Source organism: Triplophysa rosa, linkage group LG23 (genome assembly GCF_024868665.1).
Source record: "Triplophysa rosa linkage group LG23, Trosa_1v2, whole genome shotgun sequence".
NCBI lineage: Eukaryota > Metazoa > Chordata > Actinopteri > Cypriniformes > Nemacheilidae > Triplophysa > Triplophysa rosa.
In genome coordinates, this window is record NC_079912.1 from 19,114,016 (window position 1) to 19,140,215 (window position 26,200).

Sequence of the window (26,200 nt, forward strand, 5' to 3'; positions counted from 1 at the left end):
ATATTAAAGCCGTATGGCTACATCGTTTCATCCCATACTACTTGTAAATGATCAATTCTGTACTGAATGGACCGCAGCATTATCATTCGTTTCATATGCATCATTAATGACAGCAGCAGTGACTGGCAGTCTGAACGAAGCCACGCCCCTTCATTACCCTCTGGACCAGGGATGCTCCTCTGATGGGGTACAAAGTTAAGTCACACGCAAAAACACGAGCAACAAAAAATAAAGGGCATAGACACAGAAAGATAAAGAATACACAGATTAATAACATTAGTATGATTAGTATAATACATTTTATAGATGCAAGCACACAATCCTTGATTTCTAATGCAAGCGTTGAATTGAGCACTGCTCAAAACTTAGGTAAAAAACCCCAGCACATTTAAGGCTGTAAGTGCACGAATGACACGAATGAGAGTTGCACTTTTCCACCAAAATTAAGACCTCCTCTAGTATAAAAAAAGAAAAGGAACTGAACTTGAATTAAAGAAGGGAGGGACCTGAGATATGTCTAAGGATAACAGCCTAGCAACCACCCAGGATGCTGAAGCAGCCACATAGCAACCACCTAGCAACTGCATAACAACACCCTGGCAACCACCCAAAACACCCTTGCATGTCACTCATTTACAAAAATAACATCATGAATGCCCAGCAAATCACTCAAACAGCCGTGTAATCAATGTCCTGCAGCCCATAATGCCAAAGTGCTTTTGAAAATGAAAATAATAAGCACCCAAAATGCTAAAACGGAACGCTTAACGCATAATTAAATGACTCAAGTCGGCTGTTACTTTTCGGCTTTTAGGACGGCGCTCTGGAAGGAAACGGGCTTTATGAAGCAGAACAAATGTTGTGGCATCAGCACACTGATAATCCGTTATCTGGTGCGTCCCCCCAAAGACAATTCCATGTGTACGAGATGCTTAAGTCACTTTGGCAACAATAGCACGAGCTAATGAAGAAAGCCACATGTGTAATGGTGTTACTCTGAAGATCCTGACAGCTCTTTGTGAACGAGGCAGAGAGCGATTGAATGGACACAAGGCACAGTGAATCCTTCTTCAGTGTGTGTGTGTGTGTGTGTGTAATTAACCCCCGTCCCTCCTCCTTCAGCCGTCAATCTTTCAAAGCTTGTTTTTCTTCTGAAGCGATCCACCCTGTTGTTCCCTCTTCATCTGAATTCTCTACAGGAAACCCACCCCGCCATCACCGAGCTCTCAAAGCTTCTAGACGGGACAGTAAAGAGACGTTTAAAAGGATTTTGGAAATGAAGTGGTGAGTTTGCACAAGCCTGAAGAGGTACAAGGACTTCTGGTTTCGAATGACGTGAGGGTGAATAAATGATGACCGATTTTTTTTTAAACTATCCCTTTATATGTTGTTTTCATTTCAAATATAATCATAAAATAACTTCTTTTATATATATATATATATACTGTATAAAATAATTGAGTTTGACAGAAAGAAAATCATTTGTCCAGAGCCTTTCTAAACCCTCTCTGGCTCAGTTGACGGTCACCTGTCTTGAAAAGAAGCGAGGAAGATTTCAGAAGCATCAACAAGTTTCTCAAACAGCCCCGGTCGTCTCCACTTGAAAGGAGAAGCGTGAAAGAGGGGAAGAGAGGGGCTGGTAATCCCGCCTCGGACTTTTGTTTGAAATGGAGACCCAATCCAAACACGGGGCTCTGTGTGGAGGGTTTATGAGAGAAAGCCGAGAAGCCATGAAAAGACACTTCCTCTCGGCAGGAGGAAGGAAAATAAAATGTGCGGCTTTAGCGTGTCAAAAGCGAGGGAGGGACACGGAGGCCAGGAAAGAGTGATGAGATGGAGAGAAGATTCTCTCCGTGGGGGGAAGAAACCACATTCAGGAAATAAGGCCCATGGCTGCCCCTATCAACACACACACACACACGCACACACACACACACACACACACGCACACACACACACACACACACACGCACACACACACACACACACACACACACACACATATACACACACACTGGTACACACATATTTGCAGTGAATAACAGGGTTGCTTGGGGGACATTGAGTGTGAGAACACTTGAATGAAAAGGAGACAAATGTGGGACAGTCACTTGTTATTTTGCCTATAAAATGCTGTTAAAAGAGAATGTGTTAATACAGTCAATTAATAATAAATCATTACAATCAACACAAAATCTATTTGAACTCATTTGCTTTTATAATAAATGCCGAAACATGCATGAGTGCATGTTATTCTAAAGAAAATAAGGTTTAATAACATGTCATCAAAATGCAATAAATGCACATAATTAATACCTATACGCAAAGAAATGAAAATGCTTCTATGCCTCGAAACTTTTCTGGTCTGCTGATGTCATCAAGGCAACATGGGCGGGGCCACAAATAGTACTAGCCAATAAAATGAAGACCTCACATTTCACAATGCAAACAAAATACGGATCGACAGTCACGTCCAAACTAACATACAAAACCATGGTCACATTTGTTAAATGCACTGGAAATGATGAATACACTGCAGAAATGAATTTCTTCCTTATTTTATAATGACTATTTATTAGTTTTGTTTGTGTACCAGTACATATATTTATAGAAGCAGAATGAGTTTATATCTTACGCTTTCTGAAAAATGCATCAAAATGAATGTTTCTAAGTTTATACTTGAAACAAGAAATTTATTTGTCAAAGGTAAGAAAAATAAACTTGCTTTAGTTTTAAAGTTTATATTTCTTAGCACATTGGCAGATTTTTTTTGTAATTAATTTTTCACAAAAAACTAATTTTGCTTGACGTAAATGCATGCGGATTTAAGAATGTTTAGATATTTGTTCTGGAAAACAAAATGACAATACAAAGAAAGTAAGAAATCCACCCCCCCCGTATTATCACTGCTGTCTTTCTAAAACCTCACATCTCCATATTTTGTGTTTTTTATTTTTTGCCTTTATATCATCGTTATTCTTATTCACCCTTCATGTTTATCACTGGGTTTTGCAAATATCTAACCAATAAAGGCATTAAAAAGTGCTCGTTATCTTTGACAACACATTATTTAACTATTACACAATATTTGTACGTACTAGTATTAATAAAGATATTTGAGATCAGCAACAGGAAAAAAGAAAGGTCCAGCTTTCAAGCAAAAGTTCTTGGCATTCTGACCCAGTTCTGATCTCACCTGACCCGAGTGATCATGACAAACAGCTGGATGATTCTTCCAGCCTGACCCTGAGTTTAGTACCACATGACTGCACTCCAATACAGAGGAAGAAACAACAGGGTAATTACTCAAGTCAGACTAAACACCACACAGCCGTTTATGAGCCAACAAGGGCCTTGGATGGGGAGGGACGTTCTGGGTCCCTACGCAGCACACACTCGAGGGGAGGCGACTCTCCGGGAAGCAATTGGACATGCAAGTGAAAGTGGACCATCAGACACAAATGACGGAGGCGTGGAATGCCTGCTGAAAACAGTGACCAATCAGAGGGCAGGAGAAGGAAGTGAATGGGTTCATGGAGGTAAGAGGGGCTCAGAGGAAGGGGAACTTCTGAAGGGCACATGCAAACACAAAACAACCCCCTTAAAGTCTCAAAAGACACATCAAACAGAGGGGCGGCAGAGTCTTACAGCCGGCTCAGCAGGGATGGAGTGTTTGTAAGGGAGAGAGAAAGAGAGAGAGAGGAAGAGAGATGAAGGGGGGTTCCATGAGTCATTCGAATGCTGTGGCATGCATATTTTCACTTTGGATGGTCTCGATGTGTGCAGTCCACTTTTATGAATGACAATCAGCCTTTACTGAGCACTTAACATGCAAAACACAAGTTCTGTTAATGTATGAAGGTGTCTTTATCTTTATATGACTGTAAATGATGAACCTCTCATTTTTATAAAAAGAAAATACAAATGATGTCAAGTTAAATCCTCATTTGAATCAGCCAAAGCATCTGCTTATTTGATCATTTCTTGCATTAAAAAACTAAAAAATAAAGATTGTAAATACATATAGAAGAGTTTGGTTCCAAAATGAGATAACTTCGTTTTTCAATTTTTTCAAAAATAATGTTTTTTATGTTATCATGTTTTTAATGTGTTTTATTGTGTTAGTTAGCTGTATTTTTTGAGATATTATGACTTAAATCAAAACAAACCAACTGCAGTTTGATTGATATTCATTGGAATGCACAATAAAAAACATGATTTTTGAACATTTTTGAGTTATTTCATTTTGGAACCAAGCACTTCAAATATATACAGTATATATTGTTTTTTTTTAATAGCACTTATACAACACAACATTTTTATAGCTTAAGAGATTTGATAAGAGTTCTCAGTTGTGTTTCATTTAAGTATCAACTTAGTCTTCCCAAAATATGTTTCTCACAAAATAATAAGACTATAGTTCAAATCAATCAAGAGTATGGAGGAGTAAAATGAATGTAGATTTTAGACGTAAACTTAACATTTTTTTATCAAATTTACTCAAATCCAGATTGAGTTGATATTGAGATCTTCAATAATATTGACTTTTGATTTGACAGATCTGAGCTCAGTTTGACACATTGTTGTCATCTCTTCTCAAACTCAGACAGACACATTTGTCAGATTTCTGACTCTTTCTCAGGAGAAATATCTGAGCCACACATGAGACTTAACCAAAAGTTCCCATTTGTTCTCCATATAATTTCATTGATGTCCAGAAGAAGAAATGGAGATATTAAAGAGATCTCATGTGTGATTCTTCTTTAGATGGGAAGGTTGTCCGTGTGAGCGAGAGAACAGGAGAACAGAGAGGGTGAGAGGTTAGTGAAGTGATTCATTTGTATTACAGCGACTGCCCTGTGGGTGAAGACGAAACGGCAAATTATTTCTGAAACAAACTGGAGGATCATCAGAGCTATTACCTGCTCTGGCCGAAAGGCACGGCATGAGAAATCGAGAGAACAACCTCTTTCTGCTCAACCTCAAAAGAGCAAAGAGAGAGAGAGAGAGAGAGAGAGAGAGAGAGAGAGAGAGAGAGAGGCCATAAGATATTAAAGATGAAGGAACGTCACAGATATATAAATAAATACAGATGTATGTACACAGTGATTTGGCAAGATTTTAAATAAGCTATTAAAACAAATGACAACTTTAAAACAACAGAGCTGTCAATAGATTTAAATAACTAACCGTAATTAATTCAATATTCAATATTAAAAAAACACTAATTCTATACTTCCCAATGAAACGCATGTGGAAGCAAACACTAAACTACGCAATAAAATACAAAAAAATCACCCATGGACCACAATGAAGAAGTTTTTGTAAATCATAATGTCCATTTATATAGAAACAACAATAAGAGTGAAAAGGGACACATTTCCACTACACAAGACAAAGAAGAACTGCTTTCGACCTCACGCAGCTGTGAAATGATCAAGATCTTGTCCAGGATAACAAAATATATCCATAACAATGCCCATCTGTGTCAGTGCTGGGAAACTTTCACCTGCGTATGTGTTTGCGCGCCAATCGTCCCGTCTCACCAACAGCTGAAAAAATGATCTCAGCCTTGTGGCACACGGGTGCCAGACAATTAGAGGCAACACGACAACACGCACAACTGCCAACTTCTAATTTAAGCTCGAAACACCCTCAGATGAGCCAACCTCTCTCTCTCTCTCTCTCGCTCGGCAAGATTTATGGCCACCCAAGAATTCATGACAAAACTGTGTAAATCTATCATAAATCTATCAATCTGTTTAATAGATTACCCAGAGAGCTCCTTGATCGATTGACGCTACTCAATAATTAAAACAATATTTATAATTAGAACTGCAGGAAACGCATTATTCCTACAGCAGGTGAAGCGCGTTACTGGAAGTTTTCCATGCCTGTCAATGACAGAGCTGCAGGAGGAAATGAAATGAACACTGTCTGTTTAATGTCAATAAGAAAAAGAGAATATAACTGCTATTAAAATAGAACAATTACTATTAAAGGAACAGTTCAGACAAAATAAAAACGATGCCATCATCAAAAGAAGATAGTTTGAGAAATGTCTCAGCGGTTTTGTGTTCATACAATGAAAGTCGATGGTGGTCAATGGTGTTTGGTTACCGACGTTCTTCAATATATCTTCTTTTGTGTTCTGCAGAAGAAAGAAAGTCAGACAGGTATGGAATGACATGCAGGTGAGTAATAAATGATGACAGAATTGTTGTTTTTGGGAGAACTATCCCTTTAAATATTTGTTATAAATAATAAATATTAATAAATGTGATGGAGGGAATTTGCTCTTTGCATTTGACTATGATACAGTGTAAGATGTATATGCATTTACATCAACGCTCATGAGAAAGCACATGACTTGTGGGGTTTAAATTAGCCATCGGGGCTGTCACTGAGGTCAGAAAACATTGAGACGGTCACCCTCGCTCGGCTGTTAGTTTTCACATCCGTGATGAGAGTTAAATCAATCTCGCCTGACTTCACCGGGGTAAAATGAGCTCTATTATTCATCTCGCTGATGTCAAAGCACATATATAATTGACAGACCAAAAGCCCCATTTATACCAGCGTGTGAAAGAGCAACATGAACCCAACACAACTGGAGATTTTACTGCTCAACTCATCTTGAACCACACAACTGAACTACATTTCTCTGCTCTTGAAGGTATTTTCCAACTTCAAGTCACTTTCATTCAATTAAATTTGCTCCATGGAGTTTTACAGCTTGGAAAGACACACGGGTGAGTAAATAATTACAGAATTTACATTTACGGGTGAATGACTCATTTAGGTATTTAAGCAAAATCAAATTAATCTTAATCCAATTACCACAGTAATTATCATCATATTGTGCTATAAATAAATAAACAAATGCTGCAGAACATGTGGAATCTCACTACACACCGTGTTTTACCATCACTCTTTGGTTCAGGAAAATCAGTTATGACGGTAATGAGATTTTTGTCCAAAACGGGAGGGTGAGCGAGCGAGCGAGAGAGAGAGAGTGAGAGAGAACAGGAGAAATGGAGGATGCCGCGGACCATCAGAATCTCCTGACAATGAAAAACATTCTCTCCTCCGGCGGTGAGCCGCTTCTGGCGACTGGAGTGTGAGGAGATATCAGCATCAATAATCTTTCATCAAGTCAAAAGCACTCGGCTGCAGCCCGCCAACCACTCGATAGATAACCGTGAGACGCTCGCTCGGCGGCAGTGAGTGAGAGAAGAAAGGGCGAGAGACAGGCAGAGAGAGAGAGAGAGAGAAAGGTGATGCATCCCAGGTGGCGAGCAGATCGAAAGGGTTCTCTCCTTTTACATGCTATCTCCGCACGCACACTTTTGTAGGGCGCTTGTTACATCTTTGTTTGCGCGCGCCACTGAGGGGAATCCTCTCGCTGTGTTGGTTGCTGTGAAGCAGACGGTCACATCACTGTCCTAATATTATAAACAGATGTTATAGTATTCAAACAAAGGTCAATAAATGCATGTGGTGTTTCTCTGATAATAAATTACTTGGCCATGATATTACATCCAGACTATAAGAAACTATAGAAAATCTTTGGGTAAGAATAATCTAAAAGGAAAATACCTAACTATAATCTACTAGTCACTAGTAAGGATGATTTAACTAACTAGGGATAAATTATAAGTAACTAAGGCCCATCTATACACATAGTCTATAGGTAACCTAGGATAATCAATATGACATATGATACTCTGTGTGATAATGACAATCTATAAGTAACTAAGAGTAATCTATAATCAGGTAAGTAACTAGAGATAATCTTTAAATGCGAGTAGTCTATACATAATATAGGCTAATCTTAGTTAGTCTTAGTAAATGACTTAGTAGTCAAGTAAATTAGGATAATCTATAATTAAGGATAATCTATAAATACGAACAATCTTTATGTAACTTCTCTTAATCTTTAGGTAAATCTATACATTAATAGTCTATAATTAACCCAGGACAATCTTTAAGTAACTAAGGACGATCTAAGTAACAATAATCTATAAGTAACCAAGAAGAAATAAGTATCTATATTTAATAATTAGATATACTGTATGTAAAGATAATCTATAGTTAAGTAACAAAATAGATTATCTATAAAAAGAAGTAATCTATACATAACCTGGGACAGTCTATAAGAAAGTAGCGTTGACCTATAAGTAACTAACTAAGGATAATCTATATATAAGTAGTCTATAACAGCCTAGGATAATGTTTAAGTACAGTAGATAAGGGATACTCTTATAAGTAACAGAGGATAATCTAAAATGAATGAAGGATCGTCTATAAGTAATGGAGGATCATATATAAGTACTATAAGTAACCGAGGGCAATCTATAGGTAATGATGATACTCTATAAGTGACGGAGGTTTATCTATAGTACTACAAGTAACTAAACACAGGTCTTGCTTTACTTAGCAAAACAACACCTGCTTGGCTTAATAAATAATTTATTCGGCATTTTTACTGGTCAAAACGTGTACTTTTCGACTACTAATATTGTGGGTCTCAAGTATTTATGCCAATATATCCGTCTGCAGGTGGTGTACCGTACGGTTCGGCAGCTAATACAACAAGCATTACTATAAATCCTCCATTATGATGTACCAGAGGCACAGGCCAGAAGATGTCAAGATGTCTGGCTGGATTTATACCCTCGAGGAGTGACTGATACACCCCCCCCGAGTGATGGATAGCTGTCAGAGCCACTGATAGCTCTCAATTCAGCCCCAGGGGGAGTGGTTTGGGACTGTAATGGTGTCCTTAATTGCCATCAAAAACAGCCTCTTCTCCAGGTCATTAGACAGATTGGGAATGTGAGCGTGTGTCTCGAGTTTAAAGGGGGGACACCTCGAGACATCGCCTGGAACCAGAGCAGGTGAGCAGCTACAGACAAAGGTCCTATAGATCCTATTTACAACAGACATTATCTGCTGTAACATTTCTCATCTTCCTCAAACAGCACTAATGGACCAATGATTGGGTGAGGAATCTGTCACAATGAGACCATTGATCATTCTACGGACACTGAAAATCCTGGCCTTCTGTATCCCGAACAAAGAGTCCACTGTAACCTCTTCTCTGTACAGATCAACAAAGCCACTCATTTCCATTCCATCACATAGATTCTCTTGACATTTATTTATGCATATGTCAAATAAAAACAGTGATTTATATATATTCCTACAACGTTTCTGCCTGACCACGAAAAGAGAACCTGATAGCTGGAATCACAACACCAAGAACCTAGTGATGATGCCAACATGAATTCTTAATCACATGATGCCTCACCGTGTGCTGTCCACTCCAGGTTTGCTGTAGCCCTCCACACAACCCTCCCACACGCTGTTGGCCATGGCATTACCAATGGCCATCATCACCATGCTGAGTTCCACCGGCCAGTCGTCCAAATCAAGAGACCGCACACGGGAAAGATGGGTTCCCAGGTTCCTGTGCATCCCGGAGCACTCGATACAGATCAGAGCGCCGAGATTCAGACTGGCCCAATCCGGATCTGAGGGTCAAAGAGAATTTTACGTGATCCTAAATCTGGTCTCATGGGCAAGTTTGCTTCATAAGCTGCGTCCTAATTCGCATACTATCCGTCCTTAATAGTATTCAAAAATAGAATGTCCCAAATCATAGTACTCATGCTGAAATGCGTGCCTGGACGGTCTACTGTTTTCGGTGAAAATTCGAAGAGTGAATCCATGGACAGTATACAGTAAACATTACATAAGGAAATAATGAACGAATAAATACTTCAACGCAAGGAAGAGCTGTATTTTGATGTTCGTGACAGTTAAGGATCACAGTGTGGTCTAGGCAACAACCGCCACTTCCGTTTCGCATTAGTACGTATGTCCCGGTGCGTGCATACAGTTTTGCTACGCACTCAAATGTATATACTTTCCATAACAAAAGCAGTACATCCTTTAAGGGCATAGTAGAAGTAGGCGAACTGGGACGCAGCAATAGTATCAAATCCTTTCTACCACCATCATCAAGTTTCTTTACTTACTTGGGGCGTCACAATCTGCACAGAAGCTGTTTCCTCTCACGTTCCTGATGGACTGGATGGTTAATGCGTCACTCTGGCTTCCCAACCGAGACTAAAAGAAACCATAATAACATGACAGAAATAAATGTCAAATCATATGTTTATGTTTACATTACCTATGCAAGTACACAGGTCTGGAAAAAATAAGACCAAAATGAATATGAGCTCGTCTAAAAATGTCTCATTGTTTATGTTATTTGTGACCAGTTTGTCCAGTATACTTTCGGGGGGGAAAAGCAATATTTCTATTTACAATATAAAACAAATGATATTTTTAATGAAATATATTTTATATTTGGGTAGTTGACAAATAAACCGTACATGTGTCCTATGGTGTGACATAGAAAATATGTCGAAAAAAATAATCTACACTAAAAAAACTATAAAGATAAATCTCTCTTTTGCCATTTTATATTATAAATATAAATGTTAATAATATAAATAATATATTTGTTTTCTACATTTTTCCTGTCGCACCATTCATTTGTCAACTACCCATTTATAGTTGAATAACTTAATTATTAATATAAAATTGGGAGACTGTTGTCAGTAGTTCACAGCATAAAACAAAAATGATCATTTTATCACATTTTAACACATGCTTATAACAAGTATATTCAGAAAAACCTTTAACTCTTTTCCAGAGCTGTATTTTAAGAATCTGTGTTTTCATTAAGCCGTCCGTCCTGTGTGGAATCACAGAATATGTGTGTGCGCCCTACCTTGTTCTTGCTGCTCTCACAGGACTGCAGACTGGCAAATATCTGGCTCTCGATGGCCTGCACCCAAAGCTCTCGTTCTTCATACGTGGATACCTCAAAATGCCACATCTGACCGGTCAGAGACACGATAATGAACTCGAAAGACTCTTCTTGCTCTGAAACACACAATAAAAGAAAGCTGAAGTTGACCATTTCAAACAATGTTGCTTAAAAAACATTTACCTAAAAAGTTCACCTAAAAATAAAACGATGTCAATTTATTCATCCTCGTGTCATTTCAAACCTGTATGACTTTCTTTCTTCTGCAGAACACGAAAGGAGATATTTTGAAGACCCCATTGTCTTGCATTGTATAAACACAAAACCACTTTTTGGTTTCTCAAAATATTTTGAGACATTTTTTTCAATATCGTCTTTTGCGTTCCACTGAAGTAAGAGTCAGATTCTGTTTTTAAACCGCATAAACAATGAAATACATAAATGATAACAGAATGTTCATTTTTGGGTGAACTGTCCCTCAAGTTGTTTCAAACCTGTATAAATGTTTTTTGTTCTGCTGAACACAAAGGAAGATATTTGGAAGAATGTCAGTAACCAAACAGATCTCATCCCCCATTGACTCCCATAGTATTTATTTTCCCTACTATGGCAGTAAATGGGAGACGAGATGTGTTTGGTTACTGACATTCTTCCAAATATCTTCCTTTGTGTTCAGCAGAACAAAACAATTCATACAGGTTTAGAACAATCTGAGGGAGAGTAAATGATGACAGAATTGTTATTGTTGGGTGAACTGTCCCTTAATTGCCTTGACATTTGTTTGTTTTAGGATGTAACAAAAAAGCCAAGAGAAATAGAAACCAAGTGCCCAATTACCTAAAAAAATACCATTTAAATCATAAAGAAATCATAATTTCCAAGCTCCCATCATCCCAACTCAGGGTTAAACATGCAAATGACCAAAATCTGAGGTACATTATGATCATCTACGATTAGTGTCAGTTGCTGTTGTTCATCAGCGTCGTAAAATCCCAACGATTAAAAAGGTAAATACATCCATTAGAGTATTTATCTCATTACCAGTGACGACTCATTATTATTTCAGCTGCCTAAATAGAATATAATGTGGGTTAATCACGCCGGTCACAGTCATTTCCGCACGGCGAAAAACCGCGAGGGAGCGCGAGCACATTGCTGTCGAGCTCAAATGAGGGGCGAGAGGTGTAAAACAGACCATCATTTCTGTAATTTGCTCAACATTCGTTTCAAAAGCATGATTACTCTGATACGTATGCAACCATGATTACACACCAGAGTATTATGGGCTATAACAGCGTTATAAAGTTCACACGTTTAATCAATGCGGTTGGGTTTTTTTTAAGGAAAAGGCTGTTTGTTTGAAAAAGAATCATGGAAACATAACCCCGTTTATTCAGATCTACTGTAAATGATCATTACTGCGTTGTGTCTAATTTGAGAGAAATTACACATAACGGAGTTGAAACAAAGCTAAATTCATACAGGCCGGTACGTGGATCTTTGCTGAGCATTCTGTGCGGAAAATGTTAATAGTTAAAAGGTTTATTATTCATATTATGCAACAAATGAAAAACAAAAGCACAACATCGACTCTAATCCAAAGAATGTTAATATAACTATTTATATCTACAAACACATACCGCAATCATTTTTACAGTAAATACTCTCAATATTTACATTAAAAATGAAAGGAATAGTTAAGCGAAAAATAACAATGGTCGTATATGAAATGATGGATGTTTGCGTTTTTTGAAGCTTCTGGTTTCCATACATGTGTGACAAATATTTGTATTAAACAAAACTTTGTGTTGACCCAAAGAAAGAAAAGTGACCTGTTCCTTTAAATGGTGGTTTTATTTTTTGATGCTACACATATAGATCTCTGCCAGCGCTCCGCTCGAATCAATAATCCACATATGATGACTTGAAGCGATCCGCTCAACACATGCACATCATTGTAAAGAGTCTCGTTCACTTGGCACATGGCCTCAGGCTAAAGGCAACAATCCAATTAGGTTGACACCCTCCTCAATTATCCGATTTATTCACGGGACTTGACTCCAGGTCAGAGATCAATACAGAGCCAGGAGGTTTGTGTCTAAATCAAGGACTAAGAGGTGAAGGTCCGCCACCCCTGTCTGTTTCTCGGCTTTGTTTACATTTCACGCCCGTTTCTGCCGCGAATGAAGCTCAATCGGAAGACTTCTGGCTTCACAATGCTAGACAGAACCAAAGAGATCAAAGTGAACCCATTTCACGTCGAAAGATTTCAATAATATCGGTATGAACACTTACAGTTCTAAAAACAGTGTCAGAACGCAATATTTCTTTCCATAGATTTCAGTATCACAGGCAAAAATAGCTTGGAAAACATTTCGGCTGTCATAATATTGTAATTTTTCCCATGTCTGCGATTAGGAACAGCAACATAATTATCTAGAATGACTCTGTCCAGTGATTATACACCTCTGCATCTGAACACAGACAATTATTCTGTTGGCTGGCCATCTGATAAATTAGCCATTACAACAGGTAATTTCGATATGAAAATATAACAAATATGTTTCTGATGTCAGCAGCTTTGAAAATCAGAAAATAAAAACTAAGACGAACTGTTAGGCAGCATGCAAATAACGGTAATCCCTTTGGATATACGCTTTTTATCCTATAGGTATGTATATATTTCTTTTTTTATCATGGACTGGATCGTAAAGTAAATGCAGCCAACATTAGAAGGGACAGTTCACCCCAAAATGAGAATTTTGTCATCATTTACACACCCTTCATGTCTTTCTTTCTTCTGCAGAACACAAAAAAAGATATTTTGATGAATGTTGGTAACCGAACAACGCATTGGCACGACAGAAGTCTGTGGGTACCGCCATTAAAAAACTTGCTGCTGAACACAAAAGAAGATATTTTGAAGAATGTTGGCAATGGCGGTACCCATAGACCCATTCTGTTGTGCCAATGCGTTGTTCGGTTACCAACATTCTTCAAAATATCTTCTTTTGTGTTCAGCAGCAAGTTTTTTAATGACAAGCGGGTGAATAACTGATGACAGAATGGTTATTTTGGGGTGAACTATCACTTTAACAACTGTGCATACATGGAATGACTGCTTAGTAAGCGTTTGGTCACAACATCATTTTCGTTCATGTGTGTTATTTCACCAATTTGAAACACGACGAATAAGCGTGTCTGAACTTCACCGGCGATGCAGGTCTGCAGAAGTGCACTTCATTATAAGACAATAAGAAAAGCACATCTTCTGAAAAAAAAACTCCCAACAGTCTATGAGGTGTGTTAATATAAAAGGTGCATTAAACAGCATTAACACCAGGTCCCAATCAGCAACTAGTGCCAAGAAATTAGCAGTAATGAGAATGAAGAGAGTCCGGGTTCAGCTTGACTAAATCCAGTTAAAATCCAATCTGAGAGACGCGTGGCAAAGAGGGCAGATACAACTTACCTTAATTAATACGCTACAATAAAAAGAACCATAACGGTGAGAGTCGATCTCCCCGTATGGCCATCACGCTTCCTAACGCACTGCACTTACACACACCGGCACAAAGAGATGATCCGCCTGAGGTTTAACCAGCATGAAGAAACTTCAACTTACAGCCAAACAAGATTCAAGATTCTCAGTTCAAGAGCTGAGAACCAGAAATGACACCTTGTGCCAATGAATTCATTGTGATGGAAGCAAACTGGTATTGGCCATTGTGAAAGATGACTAAACATCAGGGCATTCTTCAAAATATCTTCTTTTGTGTTCTGCACAAGAAAGAAAGTCATACAGGTTTGGAATGACAAGAGTCAATGATGACAGAATTTTCATTGCTGGGTGAACTGTCCCTTTAAATGTTGTCAATGTCGTATTTGGCTACTGGTTGAAATTAACCAATGGTCTGCATGGACTTAGTGATGTCATCAAAAAATAAGTTATTGAATAATAGTTTTTCCCTCTTGAATCATACAGTATAGACTCCAGGCATATATTAAAAACATTGAGGATTGTCAAAGGTAGCAACCAAACATTTGTTCTTGTGAATCACATCTAATGGAGGCAGAAGCTTCTACTCCAAACGCCCTCCGGGTCAGACGCCTGCTCCAGTACCACATCTGGACCTGACAGTGTGACCCGATTGCTATTCTGTCAGAGCGCGCGGCCGCGCAACGGCAAATCCATCAAACCAGCACAGGTGCCTCGAGGGGTCCGGGTGAAGGTGTGTGCGTCAAAAAACGTCTAAAGGTGACCACCGCGAACTCGAGTCCAACACGCGTGTACCGGCACGCCGAGCGGGTCGGGTTCTATAGAGTTGCTAGCTGGTGTCTAAGATTTAACGGGCAGCTGGGAGGAACCAGACCTGCCTGTGCCATCTGTAAATGTCAGCAGAGGCGTTTGCTCATTTTACACATCATTAAAGGCAATATTCCTAACCTGTATTAGAGCAATCAGCACGCGCCCATTACTGACAGCGGCCCGGGGGGATACGGGGCCAAATACAGAGAGAGAGAGAATGCGTTCGCAGGCACCGTCAGACGCACACTCAGTGTAAACAATAATACCCCCTCATATACACACGCACTTTGAGGTTACGAGATTTTTAACAACGCTATACCTAAACGATAGTAAAGACGATAAAAAGCTGAATTAAAGATTTGAGAATGCGTTTAAGCGCACACACATATGCAATGCCATGCAAACAATGACCATAGCGTTCTTCAAACGGGACTCTAGGGAGATTTGCAGAGACAAATAAAACAAAGCGTTGTAATAAACCGAAAGAGCTTCGTATAAAACTACATTTAGAAGCATTACGCAAAAAAACATTAAGTCTGAAGCTGTTTCCAAAATTGGGAAAAACGCTACAGAAATACAATTTAATTGAACCGGTTTCAATTAAAAAGCACATTTTCGGCGAAAATCTACAGTAAACTCAAAAAATCAAAAGAATCTGTGAACTTCAGAACAAACCTGAGATGATCTGTTAATGGTCCAGTGTATGAAATTTAGTGGCATCTAGTGGTGAGCTTGCGAATTGCAACCAATGTCTCACTACACCCCTCCCTTTCGAGCACTACGGTGGCTGACACAGGACTAAGATGTCGTCACATTTTCGTTCTTTGCCGAAGGCGATAACGTATTTATGAAACGCGCTCTGTAGAGCAGTTTGTCCCTTTAGGGCTACTGTAGAAACAACATGGCGACTTCCATGTAAGGGGACCCGCAGTGTATGTAGATAGAAATAGCTCATTCTAAAGTAATTAAAACATAACGCTTCATTACGTAAGGTCTTTATACACCTCTGAACACATAGCTATGTTTGTTATATTGCATTTCTGTCAATAGATTCTGCAAAAGAAATACACACGTGACCTTTAAATCAGTGCTGTAAAACAACTCCAGACATCACCACAGATTCACAAAGAGATTCACTCAAGAAGTTGCGGCACATTCTCACACAGCGACGGCCCGTTTGATTTATAACGCTTCACAACCGCTGAAATTCGATTTCTGCCAGCATTCAGGGCTTTTGATTGCTCCGTAAATGAGATAAACTGATAGCAATTTATTCAAGGATCTAACCAACCCGTTCACCCCCCCACACACACACTCGTCCGCCTTCAGCAGACTCGACCCGCTCCATGTGACTGATTCTCATACTTAAGCAATATGTCTGTATTCTGCATGCACTCACCACATCAGACAAGCACACATTATTACAACCCTTCAGACTGTTGAGACACACACCATGATGAAAGTTCCTACCAAATTCACTTCTCGCACGCGCCTCCTCCGCTATCTGACCGTGGCGGCAGTGTTATTTCGTCAAATGACCGAGCCGTGCTTAAGAAAATCATATTTCGGAGAAACTCAATTATTCCATGTGTAATGAAACAGAGCAAGGGATGGAGAATGTGTTTAAGTCATTCTGTGAGCCAGTGATCCCTTGAGTCTTTAATGTCAGAAATCGCTCGTTCTTACATTCTTAATACTAATAAAACGTGTAGCTGGTTCACCGAAGGCCATCTGACAAGCTATGCAACTACAATTACAATTAAAGAGATGGGTTACCCCAAAATGAAACTGTACTAATTTATTCTCCTTCATGACATTCCAAACCTGTTTGACTTTGTTTATTCTGCAGAACAATGTTGGTAACTAAACAACACTGGACCCCAATGACTAGCATTGTATGGACACAAAACCACTGAGACATTTTGCAAAAGATCTTCTTTTGTGTTCCACAGAAGCAAGAGAGTCGGGTTCTAAACGACATGAGGGCGAATAAAAAATGACACTGAAAATGAATTTTTACGAGCAAACACATTTTGGAAACACCCGTGACAGTGTTTTTGATGGACAACGTTCATCTAGTTGATGGATATCACCGACTGGCTACAGAATAGCCCCAGGAAAGTGCTTCTGTTTTCTCAATAACAACCAATTAGGAGTCTTTATTTGTCTTTGGGACAGGCAATAAAAGCAATTTAACCATGAATTCATGACACATCAGCTGTGTCTCACATGACTCACAGAACAACAGCTCACATCAACGGGTCGACTTTATAAAGCAAGAGAATTCTTATTTGTTCTAATGTGCTTTGTGTCATGTTTGGTGCAGTCTCTACCTTCGCTTCCCACAGAAAACCCGTCTGGTTTGGTGATACCCGTGCTCTTTTTTCGTCGGTGTTTCTTGCGGTTGGCATGAGGTGACGGCGGTGGCTCGAGTTTGGGACTTGTGGTGCTGCTCATGCCAGGGGTGGAGCTTAGAGGATCTGCCATGCCATTGGCTGGAAGAGGAGAAACAGACATAAGGTTGAGCCAATCAAGGTTTAATAAAGATTAATGCATAAATAAACCAAACCTACAACATAAACAGGAAAAAATGTTGTTTTCGGGTAGATGCCATTTGTCCTTTAGATCAGGGGTTTTCAAACGTTATGATGACAAGGACCCCCAAATATGATGAACCTTTTGTGAGGGACCCCCTTTTCTAATATATATTTCAATCTATATTTTTTCTGTGTAAAGAAACATTTCAAATTTGTTAGATAAATAGTAAATAGGATATTATAAAGACAACCCGTTGTTTCTAAAGCCAAATAGTCGGCAACAATTTCACTTTGAGTCCCAAAAAAGAAACTATAGTGAGAAAAACTCACAAGAAAGATTCAAAATAAACAATCCTGGAAACAATAGCAACAGCAAGAAAAGCAGATAAACACTGTGGACTTTTATCATTTTTCTGGGGGACCCCTCTCAACCTTCTGGAGGCCCCCTGGGGGTCCCCGGACCCCAGTTATTATTGTGGTTCTGTTTTAAAGCCTTGTAAAACTACACATTTTTAATCAGACTACTTTCATTTATAATTTTCATGTTTATTGTTAACAAGCTTTTGTTCATTCACCATTATTTCTTTATTTAGCTTTATTTTTTAAATAATTTATATTTTTACTTTATTACTTGCAATGCATTCTGCGACAGCCTTCTTATACGTTAAAGACATATTTAGATAAAAAAACAAGTAAAAAAATTACATTATATTAGATAAGATAAATAATAGAAAAATAAACAAATAAAGATAAATTAGACAAATGAGATGCTGCCTTTGAATTTAGATAAATAAATAACAGAGAAAATAACAAACCAATTCAAATAAGTATAAGTAAATATATAAATAAGGTGAAATAAAAAACAGAAACAATAACAAAATAAATATAAAAATAAGTATAAGTATTTTAAATTTACAAAAGTAATTAAATGAATAAAAATAAGATCAGAAAAATAACAGAAAAAATATAAAAAATACATGAAGATATGAATAAATAACAGAAAAATAAAATTCGAAAGGCAGCATAATAAAGCGCATCTTTATTTAATTGTGGCGCATCTATATTACCCTAAAACGTGACCTTTGTAGGCAGCTCACAGGCCTTAGACACCCAGCAACGGTTACCTACTTTCTCTACATTTCAGGAGGCTCAAAAGTGAAGATCTACAACCCCCTTGGAAAAACAAGGGATGAACCACACCTCCGTTTCACCTCTATTAGCTTGACGAGATGGGAGGACCTGCACACGAGTAACAAACGATGATTTGGTCTCGCCCGAGGACGGGCGCTGTAATGGTAGACGCCACGCGAGCGACCAAGCACAAAACAGGTTGGGTTTGGTGTAAGGTGGTTTTATATCAGTGATATTAACCCGGTGCCAGCGTGTGTGTCTATGACGGTGTGAGTGTCAGTAGGGAAACCGGCACCATCTTTCTGAGCATGACACTGCGACATCATTTTCAGGGTCCCTCGGGACACTATTACCCACAACCCCCCGACCAGCCCAGGGGCACAAGGCCCCGGCCAAGTGGACCCCTACGTTAGCGGCCCTCGCGCACACACGGCGTGTCAGATGTGGGCAGACCTCTCCATTGTCCTGGCATCAAAAGCTCATTGTGGTGTTGCGAACTCCATTCATCTCCGCAGGCCCGGGGTGCAGAAGAGCGTGCGCGCGCGTACACGGGTGCGTGTGAGAAAAACAGCCGACCGTTGGGTCTCGAAGTGTCTGGAACCCGCGGTGCCAAATAACGCATATTCTAATGGCACAGACAGCCATTAGCCTGCGTAGAACATTAGGCGTAATTTGAGGTTTACCTTGAGGGATGTGAAAACTGGTGTGCTCTTTAAAGAGAGCGAGATGGAAGCTAAGCGGGGGGTACAGGAGGATAAACTGCAGCCGTTGATCTGCCGTAGGCGCCGAGGAGCTTAGCGCTACCTTCCGCATTTTGGTTTCCTTTCCACGTGGAACGTCTGATCTGAACGGAAAATGGCGTCACGTGTTGTTTTATTGATAAGACGTGGTTAATAATTATGATTTAGCCGTTTAATAAGAACAGCTTGACAATGAATAAATGATGAAGCGGAGGATTACTCGTACGCTCGGTGGGATTTGAGCTTAATTACACATGGCAAGAGACAAATTAGAGGGTTTAACAATTAGCCTGGTTACACAATTACGATAATTCTCTATCAATATTGTTGCTTTAATCTTTATCAAAAGCATAACATGAAAGAGAGATTCGTGCTGATTACAGTAAGGCAAAACCGAATGAAAATGTACAACGGTAAAAATAATTGAACTGATCAAAATTAAATTATTTTGAATTATTTACGTTTAATGGGTATAACAGAAACAAAATAACAGATGAGTAATGTCTTAATGTTATTTCCAGCAGAACACAAAAGAAGATATTTTGAAGAATGTTTGACCCCCATTGACTTCCACTGTATGAACACAAAACCAGAGACATTTCTCAAAATATCTTCTTTTGCGGTCCACAGAAAGAAAGAGTCACATACAGGTTACAAACAATGACGGTAAATAAATAATGACAGAATTGTTATTTTTTGGTGTACTATCCCTTTAAGAAACCGTAATATTGCAAATAAGACAATAAAAACAGGTACAAGTCTTTCCAAGTGATCCTAGATTACAATATTTACCGTGAGCGCCGTTCACGCGCTACAAAGCAGATATAGTGATATAAGCTCAGGCGAAGCGCGGCAGGTTGGCAGTTGAAGCTTCATCAACAACTCTGTGTTAGCCATTGATATTCATGACTGTAGAGGTCTGCTCACCCTCCCTCGCTCCGGAGCTCCCAGCTGCCACACACGTTGCGGCAGAGACGCGAACGTCTGTTTCAATTTCTACACTCCTCTTCCCAACAGCCCCCCTGGGACCAATCATTAGCTACAGCAGACAGCTGGGGGTAGAGGGCTGCTTGAGAATACTGTTCATACACACATGCACCAGATATCTCACATGCAAACACGCGCACACACCGTGTATTTATGGCGTGTAGATGAGCGCCCGTCGGTGCGTGCGAGAGGTAGCGTTGCGTGTTCGTGGGTTGAGGTTAACGGCGTAGATCTGACGCCAGACCTCTGAAGACCTACCATGAATCATGTGAACGAATCATGTGAAGAGTTAACGCTAGTCATGCTAAACCTTACAATTACACTTTACGATGCAAAAAAACCCTACAAATACCAAACTGTTATACCATGGTATGTATATTACCATATTCGTATTATGACAGCGTTTAGTACTCTAGGGCAGTGGTTCTCAAACTGGGGGGCCCCCAAGATGGATCCAGGGGGGGAATATAGAAATGTATCATACATACAACCCATAATAATTGATGTTTGAGCATTGGATAATTGAACAGGTTTTTGGTTGAATTAAAATTCTATTTGGGGGGCCCACAAGCGATGCACTCTATACAAAGGGGGCCTTTACAATGAAAAAGTTTGAGAACCACTGCTATAGGGGACGGTAAAAAAGTCGGGCTTTATAATAGGCGTTTACTAAAAAAGGGTGTTATTATTGTACCACGTCTCATCAAATACATGTATATACCATGGTACTTTTATTGTACGTGTAGGCAAAGGACCGTGGACTGTATCAGCCTAAAGCATTATTTTTATTTGAGCGATTACATTCTGGTCCCAGATGCCAGTGAAGATGAACTCAACTATAGATGCTCTCAGCAGCAACAACATAAACAAACGTTATTTGGCCCAAACTTAATTTCCGGCAGATCTCCGCAAGGAATCTATAAATGTTGAGTAGTTTTAATTTAATTTAATACAATTAATATACAAAAAATATTTATAGGAATTAATATTATTATACATTTTATATAAAATAAATCGTTACATTATAACCAAAAGCAGACCGGAAGTAAACTTCAGGCCAGGCGCGTATGTCCGATCAAACCATCTACAGTATACGATGATAAGGAGCGATATTAAAAGGTTAACCGCAGTCCGCTAATCAATTAAAATATAGATAAAATAAGTAAAAAGTAAAAATAAAATAAAAAAAATATTATATCAAATAAATATTTGAAGGTAAATTGAGAGTGTTTACAATTTATAGTAGTTTGTTAAAAAAATAACAGAAATGCTTGCTTTAAAAAGATATGATATATAACTGTATAAATATTACATAAATTATTATTCTTTTAAATTAAAAATAGTAGTTCATTTTTATTTGTTATTGTAATTTGCCAGTTGATTTGTATAGAAGTGGCTTTCAATAATTAAATATAAATGTAAACACATTTTTGAGGCAAGCAGACTTGTGTAAACAAACTACATTTGCCAACCAAGTAATTAAACTGCCGAACATGTATTTGACGGCAACACACGTGTAAATACTGCGAGGAAGACCTGAAGGTAACGTTATACAGTAAGTACCATTAACACTGTAGTGAAGTAGCGCTCATTTGAGAAAATCTCAGTAAAAAGTATTGAAACTCGCTACAGAGTCTGAGGTGAGGCAAGGTAAATGAAAATATGCGAGTGAAGCCATTACGGTTTAAACCGAGCTCTTCAGATAGCAGCAGGAAATAAGGTGGTCAGCTAACCTGCGATTAGCGAGCGTTACGTGTGCCAGAAGATTGGAGGGTGTGCACAAAGAACATGAACTCATTTCTTAATAGCCCTCCATTTTTTTCCTTGGCAGTGCGTGAGGAGAAACTTGTACGTTTCGCGGCAGCTAATTCGAGAGCTGCCGGGTGCGGACGGTAATTTTTGACGGAGAAGACGACCCCCCTCCACTCCAACCCCTTGACACGGCAGCCCCCGTCCGTAATCAATGCCAATGGCTGCAATTAATGATGAAAAAACGTGCAGAACACAATCACCACTTCCTTATTATTGTCAATTAGAGAGCGCTAATCAAGGCATGGGCAGGCACACGCCGCTGCTCTCTCCAAACGAAATGTCAAACTTCATTATAGCCGAGAGCAGAGAATCAAACTCCCTGTTCCCGCTGCCTCCTCCAACTCCGCAGGGGAGAAATCTTCTCCGCCCTTGAATGACGACAGACTTTAGATTACGCCAGACGCTAATCTACAGACTAGCTAAACATATTTCTGACGTTCACGTAATGCATGAATATCTCAAATAAACTAGAATTAATAATATATACAGCATATAAAGTATAAAATAGAACAAGGTTGTATTTGTTAACAATTTGCTAATGCATTAGCTAACATGAACTCAATACTTCTACAGCATTTATTAATCTTAGTTCATGTTCATTTTTAGCATTTACTAATACATTATTAAAATCAAACGTTGTAACATTTGTGGGCCAAAAACTAACAAGCAATTGTATTGACATTTAATATTTGCTAAAAAAAAACACACACTCATTGTTAGTTCATGATAGCTAATGCATTTACTCATGTTACCAAATACGATCTTATTGTAAAGCGTTAACCATAAAATGAAGGCTACGCTACGATGTTTGACATGAGGAAACAACTACTATTCTATACCAGACTTGCATTTACATGCTATTATCGCATGACAATTTTTTAACATGTACGTGAAAATGCAACCAAGAGAGACTGGATTTAATCACAAGCAAAGCTATTAGCATTCAGAGGCTGTAGCTATCTCAACATCATCTCATCCAGCACAGTCTTATAAATGAGAGCACTGCTTAAACAATATGGAAATAGTAACTTGGTTGAGATGTGTCTGATTGTTTGAGGATATTATCAGTCTAGGTTTCTCATTTGAACTGCTTGACCTTCAACCCTCCTGAAGGATGCCAGCAGGGCTGAAACTGATTGGCTATAGACTATTTAATGCCAAAACATGGAGCTATGCACATAAATGCATGAATATATAAATACTTAAATAAATACATCTATAAATGTGGATAAATGGATAAATAAATAAATACTTTTGACAAAAATATCAACTTTGTACTATTTGTGTAATAATACATTTATTCCTGTATTTCTACATTTATTTGTGCATTTCTACATTTCGACTTACTTGGATGGCTGATGGTTTAAAAGAGTAGAGATGTAAAGATTTAAAGATGCAACTTTTCAGAAATGATTTCAGCATGCTGGCAATCCACCATTTACCGTTACTGTTAGCATGCTAAGCACAGCATGCTGTCACCACGCTAAAAACGCATCGGAGAAGATGCTTCTTGAAATGTATCCACCATAAAGTGCTGCCAATAAAAATATTAAGAGTTGAAAAAAATATTAAAATTAAAATGTAAAAGCTAAATTAAATTAAAATGTAAAAACTAAATTCGGAATTAATAAATTAAAATTAAAAACGTTATGTAAACTCATAAGTCGACTTAATATCCATCATCTCTACTTGAAAGAATGTGACCAACACAACAGGTCAACATGGCGCAACAAACCAGAGAAAAATATTCCAAAATAAGACCCTTTAAAATCTAAAACACAACGAGTTGAGTTCACACACTAAAGAGCTCTGCTATTAAACCGTTCTCTGTATTATGACCTTTAAAGCCATAATACTCCGTAAACACAAGAACAGAGCTGAGATGCAAGAACATTGTAAAAGGTCAGAGAGAAAATGCGTCTGGAAAATCCTGATCCAGCTAAAAGTCTGCGAGTGTGTGTATGACAATAACTATTTTACACCAGGGACTAATGAAGTGCTTTGTCTCTCTCTCTCTCAAACACACACACACACACACACACACACACACACACACACACACACACACACACACACACACACACACACACACACACACACACACACACACACACACACACACAGAGAGCTCATTCTGTGGCTACGGCCGCTTTGAGTAATTCTCCTTTAGGATGTGGAGCTGATGGATACAGACGGGGGGGCGATGGCGGAGTGGGGCTGAAATTGATCGTTCGACAAGCGGAGACGAGCAAAGAAGGGCGAGTGTCGCACGGCATCGCGTTCTGTCTGCGACACCACGGGGCCACACGGCGGGGCCTCCATTTGGCTCGTAAAGAGCGCTCTTTAAACTAGCGGGGCCCCTGGGACCCTTACAGAAGGAGGGGGGAGGAGAGAAAGAGAGAGAGAGGACGAGAGACAGAAACGCAGAGAGGGTGAAACGCAAGGGCGGGGGGGTTGAAAGCGAGCAGCCGCTAATGAGAACGACAAGTGCGCGAACATGCATGGAAATGACTGTTATTCTGTTGATGTGCATTTAAGTGCTTTTTTACTGCCAGCCGACAAAAAGAGGGAAATAACCAATGATGAATGTTGTCCCCGTAAAGCATTCATTTTCCGACGCGGGAGGGGAAAAAGAAGTGGTGAAGATGGGAAAAAAATGGACAGCGTTGTTACGCCCGGCAAATATATTATTTGACTTCACTCAAGTGTACTGACAGGATGAGAGAGAGAGAGAGAGAGAGAGAGAGAGAGGAAATGGGCAAGGCAGAGAGACATTATTTGGTGGGCAATGTTGCCGTGGGTGGCCGTACCAGAGCTGCGATCAAAGCCGCAGTTACTGAATTATCTTGATTAGCGATTAGCTCTTAGACAGCACAACCACTGACATGAACAACCAAACAAGCTACTGACAAGCCCTTTCAAACGTTAACCATGGTAACCATATTTTCTGCCGTAATGCCACGGTTACTGTAATCCAGTAAAATATTATGAATTCACGTCTACTTGAAACAACGTCAGTTTTTCTAAATACTTGTCATCAGTTGATAAAACCACGGTGGTAGTAACTCTTGACAGAAATGACAATAATGATCGGAAACGTTTGTAGTAGTTGAGTTATAATCAAAGCTGCAATTACTAAATTATCGTAATAAGCTAAATCAGCTCACACGCAGCAACGTGGATATAAATTCAGCTTTTCTGCTCTTACAAAATTGTCACGGCAGAACTTTTTCCACCTAAACACCAGAATTATTACTATTACCCCTACATGAAAAATACTACTATACTACACTACAGTACACTGTAGTATCCTAGATAATATAGTGTTTTTGAACTTGACTTTAGTAAATATTAAAATATACTACAGCATTTACTACAGTTTATCAATTTATCAATTTGTAAACACTACAGAAAACTTAAAAACTTATAAATACTTAAACTTAAAACTTATTTAATATAATAAACTGTAGTAAATTTCCAGATACTATATTTTTTTCAAACCTTACTATAGTAAATATTAAAGATGGGGTAACATGGTATTTCATGCATTCTGACTTCTTTACACTGTTAAACATGCTGGCTTCTCATGCTTAACATGGTCGACTTCTTAAAAAAACGAGTTGGACGTATGACGTAGTATTTCTGTGTTTGATACACTCCCCCAGCACTCCAACTTGTTTCGGAAAGTTTTTTATAACAGGGACCCTATTCCTTTTATTGGGCAATTCTCCCGGAAAAGCACGCCCATGGCAAGGCGAAAGAAATAGCCCATCCACGCGACAACCAACGAGCGATAGGAGACCCGCTGCAGCTGCAGCTCGTTACTCTTGCCATAGTGAGA

At 39.0% G+C, this 26,200-nt stretch overlaps 1 protein-coding gene across 5 annotated transcripts in view; it reads right to left on the minus strand.

Moving 5' to 3' along the window:
* agap3 (ArfGAP with GTPase domain, ankyrin repeat and PH domain 3) overlaps nt 1-26,200 on the minus strand; it is a 154,174-nt gene that overhangs the window by 4,069 nt on the left and 123,905 nt on the right. For all 5 annotated transcript variants that reach the window (XM_057322807.1, XM_057322809.1, XM_057322808.1 and 2 more), the window contains 4 exons: nt 17,486-17,647; nt 10,805-10,959; nt 10,044-10,134; nt 9,314-9,536 (listed from right to left, as the gene is read on the minus strand). In XM_057322807.1, the coding sequence (XP_057178790.1) occupies nt 9,314-9,536; nt 10,044-10,134; nt 10,805-10,959; nt 17,486-17,647 (631 nt within the window). The remainder of the gene's footprint in view (nt 1-9,313; nt 9,537-10,043; nt 10,135-10,804; nt 10,960-17,485; nt 17,648-26,200) is intronic.